At 28.4% G+C, this 17,752-nt stretch overlaps 1 protein-coding gene across 6 annotated transcripts in view; it reads left to right on the forward strand.

The window, feature by feature from the left end:
* Positions 1 to 17,752, forward strand: part of LOC129911962 (SCY1-like protein 2) — an 83,793-nt gene that overhangs the window by 28,658 nt on the left and 37,383 nt on the right. For all 6 annotated transcript variants that reach the window (XM_055990000.1, XM_055990003.1, XM_055990002.1 and 3 more), the window contains exons 6-10: positions 2,409 to 2,504; positions 2,621 to 2,766; positions 13,139 to 13,269; positions 13,681 to 13,795; positions 13,910 to 14,055. In XM_055990000.1, the coding sequence (XP_055845975.1) occupies positions 2,409 to 2,504; positions 2,621 to 2,766; positions 13,139 to 13,269; positions 13,681 to 13,795; positions 13,910 to 14,055 (634 nt within the window). The remainder of the gene's footprint in view (positions 1 to 2,408; positions 2,505 to 2,620; positions 2,767 to 13,138; positions 13,270 to 13,680; positions 13,796 to 13,909; positions 14,056 to 17,752) is intronic.

The following is a 17,752-nucleotide window of genomic DNA, read 5'->3' on the forward strand; positions in this document are numbered from 1 at the left end:
CCGCTTTTTCATTGCCTTCAAAACCACTGTGACCTGGGATCCAGATGAGAGTGATTGTGAGGCTTTCACTCAGCAATGAGAGTTCCTCTCTGCACTGCTGAACCAATTTGGAGGATGTCGTGACCGAAGCAATTGCTTTTATAGCTGCCTGACTATCTGTTAGTATAGCTATATTTTGGTTTTGATTTGGATATACTCTAAGTAATTTGCAAGCTTCTTTAATTGCCAGCAATTCCGCTTGGAATACACTGGCAAAGTTTGGTAGTCGAAAGGATTTTGAGATATTGAGGGATTCATAGTAGACACCCGAACCGACCCCACAGTCCATTTTTGAGCCATCAGTGAAAATGCAGGTGTCGAAGCCTCTCGTCACAATGCCCTCTTCCCAGTCTGATCTCGACGGGAAGCTGACCTTGAAGGTTGAACTCATATTCTTTATTCAAAATCGATTTCGAGATTTTATTTGTCAAAAGATATACATAGGCTTCAGAATGTAAGAAAAAAATATGTTTGGTAGGAAATATCTCAGGAACCAGACCTCCAAGAAACTTTTAGTTTGCAGTTATGAATAGAGCTTAAAGAAACCTTTCATTTGGTGTCTACCTTGGAGAAGAAGAAGAGAAAAATAAATCGCTTTCCCATTTGCTCGGCAACTCAACGTTTGCCTATGGTTTGTGAATAATAAGTCAATGAACAATTTTTTACAATTTTTGTGCAAGTTAAACAAATTTATTTCAAAACTAAATTAACCCATATGCAAATCAAATTCACCTTTTGTACTAAGATATATAATTTTTGTGAAATCTTGTCATGGATACAGTGATACCTGCTATTTTTTCCATATTAACTTTGTATGGAAGAACAATTTTATTTTAAAACAGTTGTATTAAATTCGCAAAAGAACAAAATTCAAAAAAAAAAATCATTTACTTCAAATTATCTTGGGAATCTGTCACCATTTAAAATGTTTTAAAGTTAAAAGTCACACTTTAAAGATCTAAATGGCAACGAAAATTTGTCTTTCCCTCTAAATATTTTAAACCATTTTACTGATTTGGAGACATTTATATTGATTAAAACTTTTTTTTTACATTCATCTACAAAAAGATAAACACCAACCTAGTAGGTTCTTGTATAATTTTTTCCAAACTTTTGTTTTCCAACACCAACAAAGGAACTCCCTTAAATACTATAGGGATAAGGGTGAATGTGACATTTTTTATTCATATAATTCATTATTATTCGCAACCAGACTGACAGATGGCAGCATCAGCATCAGTCTCTTGTGGTTGCAGTCACAAAAATATGATAAATGTTCCCCAATGGAGACTAAAGTGCCATGGTAATAAGATGGCTTATGATGGGTACTGATTTTTTTGTTTTTTAGTTCTTTGGCTATGTATCATAGTTACTTCCAGACATTTTCGATAAATCAAAAGCTTTTCATGTTCATAAAGACAAAATTAATTTCTGACAATTTTCCATCATTCAAAAGAGATATAGGGAGTGGGATAGAAAAACGAAGAGGAAACTACTATGCTCTTTGACATGGGTAACATGTAACAACTTTGCTATGTCAACATTTTTTTTCTACTTTATTGTGATATCAATCATTTTATTAACAAAAATTTGTTCGTTTATGAATTTGAATAAATTTTTATTTAAAAGCCCTCAATAAACTCCTATGAACATATAGGCAATAATATTCTCATAAAAAAAGGAAATGAAAAAAAAGGAAAGTAAAAAAAAAGGACGACATTATTTCCAGGTGAAGTGATTTCATTTTATTGGTAGAAAAAAAAATTTACGGATCCTTGAACCTAAAATGTTATCCCTAAGAATATGTTTTGCATAATACACATAGCGAGCTAAAAGGACCTTTTGTCCAGAAAATTCATTTTTTTTCCAGGAATTTTAAAGAAATATACAAAATTTAGTAAAAGAAAAAAAAAGTAAATTTCTTTATGCAAATAAAATTCTATGACTTTGACTTTTCCTAAGCAGGAAATAACAAAAAAAAAAAAAAGTTAAAGAAATGAAAATTTTATATCAAAAAAAAAATTGATGGAATGAGTAGGTACAAATTTTCCATTTGAAATATTTTTAAGGTAATGAATATATAACTTTTCGGTTATAAAAAAATCAAAATCATAAGAACTTGAACTCTTGTCAATTTTAATAAAAAAAAAAAGCATTTTTGAGTTTAAGAACCCTTATTATGTCAAATTGGGTTCGGTTATTTTTAATAAATTACTTTTTTCGTATGTATGTGTGTTTTTTATATCGTATACCTACATTGCTTTATTACTCCTTGAAATACCATTTTTAACCTTGAATATTATTATGAGACTTGTTTTTATGTTTTTTAAATCTTTTTTTTATTTATTTTTTTTTTTTTTTTTTCTCAGAAAAACTTAATGAGACTGATGTTGCTGACTCAATTGTTTGTCAACCGTGGAGCTCGCGAATATCAAAAATGGCTCAACCCAATTTGGATTTCACTGGTAAGTAGATTAACAATTTTTTGATGAATTTTTTTTTTATTTTTCTCTTGATTTTGGTTTTATTTTTTTCATTTCACTAATTGGATTAAAAAAATTGTGCTTTTTTATATTTGTAGCTCCAGAAATTCAAGCACATTCAACATGTAGCTTACTAAGTGATATGTTTTCACTTGGAATGGTTATATGTTCGATATTTAATCATGGCCGACCACTGATACAAGCTGGAAATTCATCATCGACATATTTGAAACAATTGGAAGTGGTAAGGTTACTGTTTTTTTATTTTTTTGGTGTTAAAATTCCTTTGGTATTATGTTGTCATGAGAAAATTAATTAATAATGAAATGGAATTTAAAATGAAAGATGATTCCTAGTATAATTTCAGTTGTGTATGTTACCGCAAAAACTGAAAAGTTTCATAATAAATTTGTGCGTAAACATCTTATATATATAATGAACTTTCTTAAGGGAATTTTCTTAGTAATAAAACCACAGCCACATATTTTATTTAGTATTTAACTACTTAATGGGGCTTGGCAATTAGACAAACTTCTATAAAATCCTTTAAATTCTTAATTTGAAACATATATTGTTAATACCACCTCAAATAAAAAGTTTCGAAAGAAAATTTTGTTTAAGTAGTTAAGTACTTACAGATGATTTATTAGACAAATGGAAAATAAACTTTTACAGGAAGGTACCTATTTATGGTTTTTGACGAAATGAACAGATATACAGAAATAATGTTTCATTCATTCTGTTGTGATAGAAAAAAACTTCAAAAAATAAGTTTTGAAAGTCAACAGTTTTTTCTGTTGAAAATCAATTTTTTGAAAAGGGATTAAATGTTTTCTTTTATTGAAATTTTATTTTTATAAGTCAAAAAATATTTCCTTTTTATTGGCATACAAAAAATTTTGTTGAAAAACAAAAAATGAAAATTTGTTTATCTAAAAAATATTTTTTTCTTAAAACGGCTCTATAGCCCAGGGAAATTAGTAATTTAAATCGCATTTTTCGCGGGACAAAATTTTTTTCATGGAATGTGTTCGGGTGGTTGTCCTTATCATAAAAGTCAATTTGTTGGGAAAATTGGAGGTTGGGAACAGCCGCCATCTTGGAAAAGAGATTGGTAGCGTTTTTATTGAATAGCTCCATTGTTATTCATTTTAACAGAAAATGACAAAGGTAGGACTTATTAACAATAAAATTATCTAAACAATGATATACAAAACAATTCCGTGAGTTGATTAAATAAAATTTTATAGTTGGTCAAAGTGCGGGTTTGTTTCGCAAGGTTGGGACAAAATGACATTTTTTCATATATCTGACGAACTTTTGATTTGTTTGGATAATTCTTCAAGAATGAATTATAGTACTTATAATTACCTATAAAATGAGCCCACAATCGTTATTGTAACCATCGTATTGTAGAAGTAATCTAACTCCGAAACTCTCCATGTACTAGTCAAAAGTGAGAAAAAAGCTAGTTTTTTGCTAGTAGGCCGAGAAAATTTTGGGAGTAGAGGTATAACCAAAATATAAGTACGCAGTTTTGTTGCCATACTCGTGTTAATGTCGATTTCAAAGGTCAGACAACTCTAATTTTGGGCTTTATACGGTTTTTGGGGGGTTAAATAACGTAAGGTTTCTAGTTAACGTGAATGGGCTAAATTTATACTATTTGAAATTATAAATATACAAGCTGATTCCCTATTATTTTTCCTAAATCTAGACACCCCAATCTTGAGGATGTGACCAATAGAACTCAAGATATAAGCCGTTTATACGATTATGTTTTAGAGGCTTTTTTGTTTCGATTTTTGTTTGTTTATTTGAATTGAAAAGCCTGATATGGTTAGTTAAAAAACCTTACATCGTGAGTTCTATTAACCCCATAGCCGAGATTAAGGTGTCCAGATTTAGGAAAAATAATAGAGCATCAGCTTGTATATTTATAATTTCAAATAGTATAAATTTAGCCCATTCACGTTAACTGGAAAACTTACGTTATTTAACCCCCCAAAAACCGTATAAAGCCCAAAATTAGAGTTGTCAGACCTTTGAAATCGACATTAACACGAGTATGGCAGCAAAACTGCGTACTTATATTTTGGTTATACCTCTACTCCTAAAATTTTCTCGGCCTACTAGCAAAAAACTAGCTTTTTTCTCACTTTTGACTAGTACATGGAGAGTTTCGGAGTTAGATTACTTCTACAATACGATGGTTACAATAACGATTGTGGGCTCATTTTATAGGTAATTATAAGTAATATAATTCATTCTTGAAGAATTATCCAAACAAATCAAAAGTTCGTCAGATATATGAAAAAATGTCATTTTGTCCCAACCTTGCGAAACAAACCCGCACTTTGACCAACTATAAAATTTTATTTAATCAACTCACGGAATTGTTTTGTATATCATTGTTTAGATAATTTTATTGTTAATAAGTCCTACCTTTGTCATTTTCTGTTAAAATGAATAACAATGGAGCTATTCAATAAAAACGCTACCAATCTCTTTTCCAAGATGGCGGCTGTTCCCAACCTCCAATTTTCCCAACAAATTGACTTTTATGATAAGGACAACCACCCGAACACATTCCATGAAAAAAATTTTGTCCCGCGAAAAATGCGATTTCATGCCCATATTTTGACTAATTGCCCTGAGCTACTAATGATTTTAAATTTAAAAAAAAAAAAAAAAAAATAAAATGCACGACTAGGTCGACCGCACTTGCTCTTTTGTAAAAGGTTTCTTAAGAAATCTTAAAAGAATATTTTTATTTTATGTTGAACTTATTAATTTTTTTTCGACAAAAACTTCTTATCAAATAGTTCATCTTTTTAATAGTATTTTACTGGCCCAGAAGATGAAGCAATTAAGACCTCGAAATATAAAAAAAAATAAATATGTAGGTACATTATATTCAAAAATATAAGAAAAATATAAAAATGCGTTCTAATTAAGAAATTAACTTTTATGAAGCAAAACAAATAAGGTAATAAATAAATTTTTATTTAGTTAATAGTATAATTTTGTATTTAATTACAAGAACATCTTTTAAAATGGTTTTGACCTCCAAACGAAGTATGCTATAGGATTTTGTATAGCAAAAAAAACATTCAGAAATTTTTTTTTGACGATCGTAAGAGCCGTTTAAAAAAAAAAAAAAATTCGAAAAATTTTCAAATATTTCAAGTGAATTTAATGTTCTGTTTTCAAAAAAAAAAAAAGTTTTCAAAAAAATTTAATTATTTTTATGAACCTTCTCGTAGGTAGGTAGGTACCTTTCCACAAATAAATTTTTTTGAAAATTTAAGGTTACTAAAATGAAAATGGAACTACTTAAAATGTAGGACCTTATATGTCACAGTACCGGTATTTTTTTAAAATCCTTATAGAGTAATTTAAAAAAAAAAAAATATTTTTTTTTATTTTGGTTATGTGTCAGGTATAGCTTTAACATTGATCAAAAAAAAAAAAATAATTCTATTTTCCTTTTAAGGAATAACCCAAAACCATTTTATACGAGTTTTAACAAAATCGCTTTAATAGTTCAGGCTTTAGCTCGTGATAGTGACAGTCACACACTTTTTTTTGCATTCTCCATATTCCGAATGCCATGATTAAATGTTATATCGAGTTCGAATTTTATACGAATCCTTACTAGCAAATAAAAAGAAGAAGGAACAAAAAATCGAAAGAGTAGGCCGTTGCTGCGAAAGTAATTTTCGAAAACTTTTTCCAAAGGGTTAAACTAGCTTCCTTAAAACACGAGTTATACTAAGTCAACATTGCTTATAGAGGCATACGTTGAGTTGAAGTGTCCCCGAGGCAATACTTAATTTTTGGGCTACTTTGATATTTGGGGCCCCTTTTGATATAGAAAATAAGAACAAATAAAAAAGTACGTATAGGCGCTCCATTTTTTTGGGGGCCCCTGATGTATCATTTGTTGGTCGCTAAGATTATTCAAGTAACATTTTTCTTTAAAAAAAAAAAGATTTTTTCTTGGGCTCCTGAGGTAGTATTTTTTTTTTTTTTAAGATGAAATATTATGTGGCTGGCTACCAATTCATAAAGCATTACAATGATGAAAAATATAATTTGTGTCTCTTGTGTCCGAAGTGATTCATGTCTTTTTGCTTCGTTACTTTTAAAATGACTTGACTTTTCTGCATTGTATCCAGTCGGGGCCCTGGCGTGTCGGGGCCCCGGGGCACTGTCCGTGTTGCCCCAATGGTGTGTACGCCCCTGATTGCTTACTCAATTTTGCTTTCATTTTATGTGGTTGCCAAAAACCATTTTGAAACGACTTAAAAATACACCATCGTACAAATTTTCACAACTCCGACAGTTTTTGGAAAAACCTCAGCACCTCAACTTTTATGATATTTTTTTAAAACATTGGTTATTTAAATATTATATTTAAAGTAATGGAATATTGCCACCGTTGGCGTTTTTTTTTTTTTTTTATTAAAACTAATTTTTTTGTAATTTTTTTTTTTCAAAAATTTTGATTGGGTTTCAGAAACAAAATGAAACCAATTGCCTTGGTTTTGCGAAAAAAAATCTATAATAAGTTTTTGGAAACCTGAAATCAATTTAACTCCCTCTTTTGCACTAAAATCTTAAATTTATTTTGAAAAACTTTCAACAATTTAAACCATAAAGGTTAAAGTAGGTATTTTTAGTAACTGAGCTTAATAACGAAAATAATGAAAATCGGTGCTATCCGAACCTATTCCAAAATAATGTAATTTTTGATAGATTAAATTAGAACATGATCTTACTGTATTGAGTATAAACCCCTTGATTTAGATGTGATCAACTTGTAAGCAATTTCACTTTGTGAACCGAAATTAAACTTGTCGACATCAATGTTTTCCTCAACCAATCTAGCTGGTTGGTTTTCTAAAATAGGGTTCTGGGAATTTTGAGTAATTTTTGTTAAAATCTTTTTTGGACTTGGACTTTTATTCGATAAATTATAAACTGACGGAAATGCAATGGAATCATTATAAAGCGTTGGGGATTTTTAATTTTTATTCCATTTTCATTTTAATAAAACGGATGACCTCAAATATGCGTTTATTTTTCCAAAATAAAAGAAACTTTTTCCACCAATCCCAAATGCTAATTAGGCCAGCAGCGTTGTAGTTTCACTTGTTGGACTTTTAATTTTTAATAATATGACAAAAAAAAATGATGAACAATAAAAAAGTTAGATTTTGAAACTTTTATAATATTCATGAAGTTTACTTTATTAGCGTTAGAGAAGAAAAACACAAAAAAAAAAAAAAAAAAAACAGCCAAAAGCTTAAACAAACCAACTCAATTTAAAATCCAATTCAATCTTTCTTAATTTTCTTTCTTTCTTTTATTTTTTTTTTTTCTTATTTAATTTTTTGATGATATTTCTACCTTTTTGAGTCTTAATAAAGTGTTTCAAATTCCATTAAACAATCAAAACAAAGTAAAAAAAAAAATAAAGAAAAGAAACACAAAATAAAGAAAAAAAAATATGAAAAGAAACTTATCAGAAATGAATTTATAAAATTTTATAATTATTATTGCAAGCTTCTTTTCTTGTTTGGGTGGGTTATGGGGGTTGGTTTGTATCCTTTTCACTTTCAACCCTCATTATAACTTTTTCAAACAAAGTTCAAGTTGGAACGCAAGCAAGAGCGCAAAAACAAGAACAACAAAAAAAAAAAGAGATAGGTACAATTTTACCCTCAATGAGTTCCTGAGAGTAGGTACTTTTACCTATATAAAAACAATATATACCTACCCTAACTTAATACCTATCTACCTTTCCAAAGTTTAACAGCGATCCCAGTTTTATTTATTATTTTTTTTTTTTTTTTTTCATTTTTATTCGTGTTTTTGCTAAGCCAACCTAAAATGGGAAGTTAACCTTCCTTTTCGTTTCTTACCCAGGTCACCAAATATAATTTGAAGGTATCATAATAAAGTAGAACGAACAAAGTCTTCGAAGAGCTCAAAACTCAATGTAAAAGTAATCAAACAAAAAAAAAATCAACAATTTCTCAGTAACACCTAATTATTATAATTTTACATGGCAACATAATATTAAATTTTTTTGGTGCAGGGTGTTTCAGATATTAAGTGACATTTCTTTTTTTAAGAGAATGACTTTCCTTTAATATGGTTAGTTTTCAATATAAGACCATTAACATACTCTTTTTTCACCGTTTCTTAAGTGAAAAATAGACGTATTGGAATCGTACAGAAGACATAAAGTTTACATTACATAAATAAATTGCATTGCGCAGCTTTAGTGAATTCCGCCATTTTCATGATTGTTTTTTTTTTTTTTTTTTCTATTGACTTGGAAAAAAAGCAACGGGTTTAATTTCTATACAGACTACAAAACTTCTTAATTTTTGTGCAACCTTGATTCGAGCACACGGTACTGTTTTTTTTATAAACATACATAAGTACCTCAGCATACAATACCCGCAGAGAAAATTTGGATGAATTTTCAAATAGGGTTGTTTGTTATTTAATTAATTTCAATACTTAACATAACTTTGAAAAATCAAACGCCAAGTCGAAAACACTACACAGTGATTTGCAATTTGTCTCCCCAAAATTCTGTTTAAATGGAAAAATTTGTTTTCAAAGATTTCTTAGGTATACCTACCTTATTTCTGCATATTAATTTTTTTTTTTTATTTCAAATATTTTACATTAAAACTCTACAAAACGAAAATTCTATTTTCCTAAAGTTTTTATTCGAAAATTCTGCAAATGGACAAACAAATATAATGATGAAAATCATTTTGGAGCATGATAATATTCTTGTTTCTTTTGATGTTGTCTCATTGTTTTCAAACATTCCTATTCCATTGGTGCTAGAATTGGTTGAAAAAAGTTGGGATAAAATTAAAGATATACCAGAATTCCAAAAATAAAATTTTTAGCAATTTTAAGATTTTGTGTTATACCTACATAGATAACAATTATTTCGAATTTGATAAAATGTTTTATCAACAAAAACAAGGAGTTCAAATGGGAGTCCTGCTTCTCTTATATTAGCAGATATTGTATTATTGCATTATTGGACGATGTTTTTGATAAAATTCCCAACAAACCAAAAATTATAACAAAATAGGTATGTTGATGACATTTTTATTACTCTTAAATCTAGTCAAGTTGATTCAACTCTAAGTGCCTTAAATTCTTTTCATGCGAAAATTCAGTTTACAGTTGAGCTTGAAAATAATGGAGCACTTCCATATTTAGATGTTTTGGTTATAAGAAAAAATAATAGATTGATATTTGATTGGTATAAAAAACCAACATCTTCAGGTCGTCTTATAAATTTTAATTCAAAACAGCCTAAACATGTTATTATTAATACGGGGAAAAATTTTGTAAAAAGAGTATTGGATGTCAGTGATATTATCTTTCGTCAAAAAAACATAGAAATAATTATGGACACACTACTTTTAAATTCTTTTCCTATCAATATAATACGAACATTATTGAATCAAAACTTTAATCCATTGGTTCAGCCTAATTTAGTAAATAATGTTTCGCAATTCTCATATAAAAGTGTTCTATATATTCCAAATCTTTCAGATAGAATTTTAAATGCTCCTGTACGGAATAAAGAAAATGTAAGAATAGCTTTTAAACCAGTAAATATTTTAAGAACTTTAATATTTTTAAACCTAAAAGGAAAAATGGCCAAAAATGAAAAATCAAATATTGTTTATAAGATAAAATGTTTAGGAGATGGTACCAACAATTGTTGTTCAATGTTCAGTTTATGTAGGAACTTCAATGCAAGAGCTCAAAAATCGTATAGCTGGTCATAGGTCAGATATTAATAACGGAAATTCGCAAAAAAACAGTTTCAGCTTTGCATTGTATAAATGGAGGACATATGCCAAACTTTAATAACGTAGATATTTTACAAAATAAAACTCACTATAATAAGAGAGTGTTACTAGAAATGCTACATATCTTAGATACAGAAAATACAGTCAATAGAAGATCAGATTGCGAAGGGCTTAGCTATATTTATAGTCAATTTGTTAAAAGAGGCATTTTGGATTACACTTTTTATTCAACTTGTAGATTAGATTTGATAACAAATTTTGAATTTCTTATCAAATAATTAAATTAAATTTTTATATTTTGAAATTTCGAAGATTTAAAACGTCTTTTACAAGGCTTTAAATTTAGAATTTTGAAATATTTGAAATGTAAAAAAGAAACCTATAACCAAAACCAACAATTTTAAGAAAACTCTTAAAATAAAATATATAGCATACTGTAGGGTTGCCAACTTTTTTAAGAAGGAATAGAGTATATTTGATTTCAGAGACGAAAAAAAAGAGTACATTTGAAAAAAGAAGAGTACCATTTATTTCAAGTCCTGAAAATGTATTTTCTTTCTTCTTACGGTACATAACAATTGTTTGTTGTTTTTTAAAATATGTGTATCGTGTATGACTAAACGTTCAAATTCAAAATTCATATACATTAAGAGCTTATTTTTGATCAATTTCAACGAAGCCCTATTCCTCTCCTCTCGCCATTTCATATTCAGGACAGGACCGAAAATACTCTCTCAGTGAATGCTGAAGTGGCAACAACAGATAGAATATGGCTTACAATTTTTGCAGTTATCAATATAATTCATCGAAATAAAAATATATAAGAAGGTTACCTCAATTTTAAACACCTTGATATTGTACAAGAAAAAATCTAATATTTTGAGGTCTTAAACAAAACAAAGTAAAATAGAGAACAAAATTTGAATTAAAAAAAAAAAATTAAAATTTTAGTAAAAAAATTAAATTTTAAGTTTGACTAAACACAAAACAAATAGGTCGTACTAAAACAACGTAAAAAATTAAAGTGTTTTGTACTCTCTAAATTACAATTGTTCAAATTTGGAAATTATAAGGTCGAATGTTTTAAGCCTCTTTTTTTTTAATTAATTCTATCTTTAGAAATATGAAAGTTATCCACCAATTTGTAAACGTTAAGATGCTTATGTTTATGCGGTGGTACACTCAGCCTTAAGTAAAAAAAGAGTATTTTGACGTACTCTATCAGAGTTATAGATTATAGAGTACACATATGTGAAATAGAGTACAATACTCTTTTTTAGAGTACGGTTGGCAACCCTAACTGTAAGTATTAGATTTTGGTATTTATTAGATTTTTTAAAAAATATTTTCCAATTTATAGAGTCCTGACGAAGAACGTAAACACGTTTGAAACGTTGACAGTAATTTTAGAAGATTCAATAACGACCTAAAGCTCACTAAGGATTCAATATGTTAAAAAAAAAGCAGTTAAAAAGATATAAATAAACTTGGATATAAATAAACTTGGACGTCAGCAAAATTTCACAGGAAAATGCAATTCTTACAAAATTGCGAGCTAAAAATTTTCAATAAGCGCAACTAACAAGCATTTAGTTAGCAACAATTTCTGTGATTAAAATTTAAATTGTTTTAATAATAACTTTTTATTTAATTATTTTAATTTATACATACAAAAATTTGCTTTGTTTTTTTTTTTATTTTAGTATTTTTTTTTTTGTTAATTTACTCTTGTGAATGTTAAATACAAATTGGGGAATCCCGTTTAAAATATAAATATCCAAGCAACATGTATGTACAAAAATTGGAAAAATTTTAACTTTCGACGAAATTGACAATTTTTGAAGAAAGCGTTGGGTCAAAGAAACGATTTTAGGATCCGGTTATTGGAATTTTTTTAAACTCTGAGGTCGTGACATAGTCTTTATTTAAAAATAGTCTAAAATTTGACTAAAAAATTCGGGTAGTTTTTGGTATTATTTACATTTCTGAATTTTTTTTTATAATGTTGCATTCGACATTGGTATCCTTTTTGAATATTTATTGAGTCATATCTATAATAAACTGTGCAAAAAATCAGAACTAACGGATTTTATGAACAGACAAAATCGACGAGGTTAATCTGAGCTATCCAACGAAAATTTGGGGTTAGATCACAAAAATTATTAAAGGAATTTCATTGCAATTTATTGTTTTTTGAAAGCATTCTTAAGTCTAACTCCAAAAAGTGACAACCAAAAAAGATAAATGTCAACAAAGTCATAACTTGTATTGACTGACTTTCGAATTTTTTTTTTATTATACCTAACTTTTGTGGTAGTCATTTTAAAAAGTCTGACCTAATAAAAAATGTTAGCTGAATTTTTGTTTTCAGCGAGCCTCTGAAATTGAAAAAATCGAAATTATTATAAAAATGGGTTTAAAATTCTATTATTTTGAAAAATTGACTATTTTTACTGAAACACCTTCTAAATCTTTAAAAATTTTAAACTAAAAAAAAAAAGAGTAAAGAAAAAAAAAAACTGACAAGCAAAAGCAACAGGCATCTTTGCTTGATGGTAGCCAATTTTATATATTTATCCAATAACTTATCTTTTTCTTCTTCTTCTTCTCTTTCTTTTTATCTTTTCATTACAAAAAAAAATAAAAATGAACGAAAAAAAAAATTAAAACCGTCGTCGTTTCCACATCACTCTCCATTGGACCTATATAACACCTCTCTCTGCCACTACACTGCTTGCTTATACAAAAAAGCTGGATGATGCCGTTCACAATATGTTACCAAGGGTACCGATTCCATTACAAGAGGCCACGTCACGTCTTGTTAGCAAAGATCCAACAACGAGGCCAACAGCACAACTCCTGCAATTGATTAAGTACTTTAAGTAAGTAATTTCCTCTGTGCAAACGTCTTCGAAATTAGTATCCCTGTCGGGAGGATTCTTTTTTTTTTTTCCTCCAACTCCCATCCCCGCTATCTTTTACTACCTTTTTCCTCCTCATCCAACCTCCGGTCAACTTGTTAAACAGAAATGTTAGAAAAGAGAACTTCAAGTTCCCATTGAATTGAGTTGAGCAATGTACCATCTAGAAATTGTGGGCGTCGTCGTCAAGACACGACCCGGTGATTTACCTGAATTATCCTTCTATAATTATAGAATTGATGAGAATGAGCACTCTCTTTCTCACACTATGATATAGCTCTCTATGTGTCTATAGATAAGAGCTAAGGGTAGTGTAATACTAGCAATTAGTTTTAATTGTGTTTGCATTTTTGTGTGGTTTTTTCGTTGCAGTGATCCCGCTGTGAGTGCCCTGAAATTTTTGGACGTGATTAATATGAAAGATCCAACACAAAAGTCACATTTCTACCGAACGACACTTAAGGAAGTCCTGCATCTTATACCAAGGGTAGATATGACAATTTTATTTTAGGACTTTTTTTTAGTGTGTTAATTTTGTCATTTTTATGAGCAAAGGATCTTAAAATTGGTATTAAGTCTTTGTTGTTGTTTCTTTTCTTAGAAATTATGGTGGCAGCATGTGTGGCCTTATTTGCAACAAGAGATGCGTACTGCAGAGGTTTTAGCTGCTGTTTTACAACCAGCCTTGGCGCTCGTTCAAGAATCCACACCGGAGGAATACGAAGCAATAATTCTGCCAACATTTAGGTAAGATTGTAAATTTTGTATATATCTTTCATTTTCCACAGTGCGACTATCTTCTTACCTATGTTTTTTGATGAGGTTACTTGGTGTTTTCCCATCACCAAAAAGTCATAGAGGGTAAAGGTAGAGACTTTGAATTGAGCCATTGTTGGTGTATACGGTAAAAGTGGATTATAAGGTTTTATGGGTTTCAGGTTTTTGACTTTTCTTTTTGATATATGGTAAGGGTATACAGACACAGTATCTTTGTAATTTATTTTGTTAATTGAAACTCATCATCAAAGGAGAGAGAGAGCGATATAAAGGTTTGTTTTTAATTTAATGTGTACTAGGGGTTGCAATTTTAATGGAGTTTTAAGAGTTGTACGTGGTGGATATAATAAGATATCTTTCTTCTTTTTTTTTTTTTTGACTCAATGTAGGGTAATTAAATCTAAAAATATATTTTACTTGTGCTATTAAACCTTTTGCAAAATCCTTGGGGTTAAAGGTAGTTATTATGTTTATGAACAAGAAAATGGAGTTAATTTTATATAAGACGTATGTTTAATCGTATTTATTTAAAAAAAAGAAGAATATAGAAAATAATTGATTCATGACAACCATAAAGCACAACTTATTTCAAGTTTTTTGTTTTTAATTTGAGTTTTTTTAAAAAGTTCACTTTTAAACGCTTAATTTATTTTAAAGTAAGTTTGTTATAGCGATTCGAAAAATCCTGGTGAAATCAAAATTAATTGACCTTCATATATCTTATTACTTTCTTATTTGTTCTCTTAGTCAAATGGTTTATAATTTATGAAATTATTGATATATTGGCAGTGTATAACATTAGATTTGGTTAAAAATCAAAAAACTTGCAGACATGAGATTTTTTTAGATTTTTGACATAAGTTATGAAATAGCCAAACAAAGATAGAAACAGAAAAAAATTAGACTATTAGCACTTATTCCAAGATTGTACCAGGATATTTTTTAGTGCGTATACTAAAATTTCTCCTTTTCTCAAAAAATACCAATTTTTCATAGATGTGAATGTTTTTTTCATTGCATTGTTTTGATTCTTAATGATTATGGATATGAAAACCTTCATGAAAAATTTGGTTCCTCTACAATAACTTTTAAGGGTTTTTCGATAGTAAGTTTGCAACTGTTATAATAATATGGGTTGACAGATGAAAAACAGGTATAACTTTTTTCAAAGATGTCAGATTATCTTGATTTTAGATTTTTTGGAATCAGCATTAAAAAATACCTTGAAGTCATGTATCGTATGTGTATATAATACCATCGTCTATTTTTGCTAATTTTGAAAATATCCATTTCGCGCTTTGACCTTGAATATCGCGACCTGCGGACATGATATTTTTCTAAATTTTTGAGGTATGTTATAAAATGTCAAAACAAAGGTATTGAGCAAAAATAATTTCTATTAGCATTCATTCCGCTGTGAAACCCTTATTTGACTGCATTATACAGCTATGTATAGTTTTGTAATGTTTTGATTGAAAATTCAGTTAAGCTGAAAAAGTAGATATAAAATTTTTAAAATTGTCGGATTTACATAAAAAAATATATTATTTAAAAAAAAATAAAAATTTTTATTCGTGCAATTTTTATAGTCCTCAAGATATTTGCTAATTCTAAAAATTTTCTATCAATGTTTACATTTTTTTTTTTTTTTTCAAAATTTTAAGTAAAAAAAAATCAAATCTATTTATCAATTTTATCGATTTTGTTGTATGGAAACAATAAAAGTCGCGTCAGGTAACATACCAAAGTCAGCATTTTCATCGGAAAATGATAGGTATCAACTTTTCAGAACGTTACCATATAGAACAATTTTTTTCTTAATCGCTGACTTCATCAAATCAAATCTCTCTAGCTCTTTTGATGTTAAATGACGAAACTGAGTTTTTCGATCCATGTTATACCTAAATCAAAAATTGGTGTTTCAAAATAAAAAAAAATTAAAAAACTAATATTTTTGATCTTTTTTTCTTAAGATCACTATTTTTGTTAGCCCAACCTTAGTTCAAAAATTATGACAAAAACACTTTTTTCAAATTACCAACCTCTTAAACATTTTTGAACTAAGGGTGGGCTCACGAAAAAAAGTGATGTTATTTGTTGGAATTACCAAGGTTTGTTGAGAAAATTTAAAAAAAGTTCTATTTCTGTACTAAAAAAAATAAATATCAATGATTTTTACATTTAAAAAAATATTTGTATTTTGTGGTTTTTGAGGTGAAATGAAACAAATGAATTTAAGCTCTTTAGCAGAAATGTTATATTGACTACATTCGATCAAGTTAGGATTCTAAGTCAAATAAATAACATTTGAAGAGCAATGCCAATGGGGTTTACTTTTTATAAATTATAAATTAAAAAAAGTTCACTGTGGTGTATGCGTACTATTTTTTTTTTTTTTTTTGTGAGGTGAATAAAAAATAATGCTTCTATAATTTTTAAACTAAGCGTAGGATAGTTAAAATAAAAAACGGGCTATCCTGACCTAAGCTTGGGCAATCGTACCTGCAAGTTTGAAAAAAAATTAGTATTTGGGGGTGTCAACTTCACATAGCCGAATTACTCCATTATTTTGTTTATCTTTCAATGCGTTTTAGCAATTTTTTAAGCTCTTTATCAGCAAGTACTTATGCTAAGAAGCTGAACATTTCTGTAGTGATTTACTTGTACTAGTTTCACAAATTGTACGAGTTTAGTTGGATCCTGTAAATAAGAGTGTTGTACCAAAGTTGCTAGAGAACTTGGCAAGAATTAAATTTTTGTTTTCACATATTTTTATTTTAAATATCACCGTCGTTATTCGTGATTTTAGAAAGTTTTAAAACAAATTGCGTTTTTTTTAGAAAAAAAAACAAACTAAAAATATAAAAGCACTGACAAAAAAAACTAAATTTCAATTTTTTCAAAAAACAAAATTCAATCACTGTTTTTAAGGCCGTTTTAAGGCAATTCAAAGAAATTATGATTTTAAAGGTTGGCTATATCTTCATCTTACACTTGTGATTTCAAAGAAATATTTTTATTTAGCAATTATCACGCTTGGTTTTAAATTATCTTCTAATTAACTTAACTTAATTAAATAAATGAGGCATCATTAGAAGCCATCATGGTGTAGGCAATTGAAAATATGAATATATTCCGCTTATCTTGCTTCTAATGTTTTGAATTGCTAAAATCATCAAATTTAACTGAAACTAAATTTCCTATTCTACAGGTCAAAGGTCCTTTATCAAGAATCAGGAAATAAAGCTGCATGAAATATTGAACAAGCAGGCTTTTAGGTATAACAAATAATGACTTAGATTCAGGAAGTCGAAAAAAACACAATCAATTTTGTCTATATCCAACACTTATTTTTATTAAGGAATTAATAGCACTATTAGAATGACAAAGAAGGGTAAAGTACCTTTCGTGTAATTCACAGGACATACTCAAAGTTATATTTAATGGAACATTTTCTCTTAATTTCAATAATTTTTGTTAAGTATGAAATTTTTTTTGTTGATATTAATCGAAAATAATTCCATATCCTATTGAGCACTTAAGATATTCGTTCAATTTTTTTAATTTAAATATAGTAACTACTTCCTTAATGACAAAATAAATTAGTATTTCATTTTATAAAAAAAAATATAGTTTTTTCTTGAGTTTGACTGTGAATTAAACGTAC

Source organism: Episyrphus balteatus, chromosome 2, assembly GCF_945859705.1.
Source record: "Episyrphus balteatus chromosome 2, idEpiBalt1.1, whole genome shotgun sequence".
Lineage (NCBI taxonomy): Eukaryota > Metazoa > Arthropoda > Insecta > Diptera > Syrphidae > Episyrphus > Episyrphus balteatus.